General features: G+C 46.3%; 1 protein-coding gene across 1 annotated transcript in view; it reads left to right on the top strand.

Annotated features, from left to right (window-relative positions):
- LOC308335939 (dynein axonemal heavy chain 2-like) overlaps nucleotides 1-397 on the top strand; it is a gene marked incomplete at both ends in the record, with an annotated part of 24792 nt that extends 24395 nt beyond the window's left edge. The window contains one exon of the mRNA XM_080793162.1: nucleotides 374-397. Coding sequence (XP_080649288.1) covers nucleotides 374-397 — 24 coding nt within the window. The remainder of the gene's footprint in view (nucleotides 1-373) is intronic.
- Nucleotides 398-2113: the final 1716 nt, after the last annotated feature.

Below are 2113 nucleotides of genomic sequence, written 5' to 3'. Positions count from 1 at the left end.
CCTTATATGAATCTGATCTCAGGTCAGAATGGGTTAACTGTGTTGATAGGCCGTACATACTGATCCACATATAAAATATGCATTACTTCAGAGACCCAGTGAAGACGTCTAGCTTTAGAATCTCATTTTATTTTATTTCCACAATATGATGCGGCGTGGAGAAGTTGATTGTCCCCATGGGGGATATGAGTCTTGGTGTGCAGCACACTTATAACCTCCATAGCAGTAATAAGAAAAAACAAACATATAAACATGGCAGCAAATATAAACATTACCACCACATATTACACATTTATTCGGTTGCTGTCGGGGCAGAAACCTCATATCTCCCATCATTTCCCCCCCTGTAAATGTATGGGCGGCTGTGGCTCAGGAGGTAGAGCAGGTCGTCCAATGATCCTCCCCTGTAAATGTATGGGCGGCTGTGGCTCAGGAGGTAGAGCAGGTCGTCCAATGATCCTCCCCTGTAAATGTATGGGGGGGCTGTGGCTCAGGAGGTAGAGCAGGTCGTCCAATGATCCTCCCCTGTAAATGTATGGGGGGGCTGTGGCTCAGGAGGTAGAGCAGGTCGTCCAATGATCCTCCCCTGTAAATGTATGGGCGGCTGTGGCTCAGGAGGTAGAGCAGGTCGTCCAATGATCCTCCCCTGTAAATGTATGGGGGGCTGTGGCTCAGGAGGTAGAGCAGGTCGTCCAATGATCCTCCCCTGTAAATGTATGGGGGGCTGTGGCTCAGGAGGTAGAGCAGGTCGTCCAATGATCCTCCCCTGTAAATGTATGGGGGGCTGTGGCTCAGGAGGTAGAGCAGGTCGTCCAATGATCCGTGGGTCTGCGGTTCGAATCCCGGCTCCTCCGGTCTACATGACATGTCGAAGTGTCCTTGGGCAAGGCACTGAACCTCCAATGAGTCGGGCGGTGCTACTGTAGCTTGCCGTGAATGTGTGAAGTGAGGACGCTGGCGTCGACACCCACTGTATATGAATGGATTTACCATTGTAATGCGCTTTGAGCACTTGGCAAAGCGCTATTAAAATGCGATTCATTGTTATTGTTATCATGCCCCTACTTCATCCTAAAAGTGTCTCACACAAATGTGGTGAAAATAGTCCATCTATTGACTATTTACAGCTTTATATAGCTTTTATTTTATTTTACTGTTTTTAATAATATAATTGTAAATGGAATGGTTCTGGGAATACAGTATAATGGTTCCACCCGACATAGACGATATTGCATGCACATATTGCACATACATTAACCCATTCTGACCTGGCACCCATTTTGGTGTTAGCATCATGTTATGCTTTAGCTATTGAAAAATAGCAGATCTACCAGCTCATATCGCGCCACCGAGTGGCGCGATACGAGCTTGTAGGTCTGCTATTTTTGAAAAATCGAAGAACGACTGACATTTTTAGAATCTGATCTCAGGTCAGAATGGGTTGATCAGACCAGTGTGTGTCCAGTGGAAACCTGGTATGAATCTGATCTCAGGTCAGAATGGGTTAAAGATATTGCACATAATACTCAACCAGTGACGATAAGAACACATTGGACGACCCTCGGCCAGCCTCAGGCAGCGCTGTCGAACATTCTAATAGCAGATTCCTGACCGCATCACTGGCGTGCCAATAAACAACGTAAAGCACACCATGCTGTGTAATATTGCTTAAGTATGTTTTCTAAAGATAATCTAGAGAGAGAGAGAGACAGAGAGAGATGTGTGTGCTGTGGGATCTTTTGACTATAAAAAGTTTGCCCTGACAGAAAAGAAAGGTTGGGAAACAGTGACCTAATGAAAAATGTAAATACTCCAGTGAAGTACCTCGACACTCAAGTGCAGTACTTGACTAAATTGACTTGATTTGAGTTTGCAGCACAGTCTGAATCCGTGTTTGACTCTGTTTTCCACCTCATTGTCTGCTGCCGGGACCAAGGCTCACCTCTAAGCCCTGAAAGTGACCTGCTGTGCCTCCCCTGGCTCTCCGCTACGCCATTGATTCGGTCTGCCTCTTTGAATTTCACAGCCGCGGGTTAAAAATAGACCTGAGATCGACTATCCAGGTCGGCGGCCATTTTATAGCGCTAGAATCCGGCTTCACGTCATGTTGCTA

This window comes from Protomyctophum bolini (genome assembly GCF_963924005.1).
Source record: "Protomyctophum bolini genome assembly, chromosome: 20".
NCBI lineage: Eukaryota > Metazoa > Chordata > Actinopteri > Myctophiformes > Myctophidae > Protomyctophum > Protomyctophum bolini.
The sequence above is the reverse complement of the archived record's forward strand: the minus strand, read 5'-3'. Positions and strand labels throughout refer to the sequence as shown.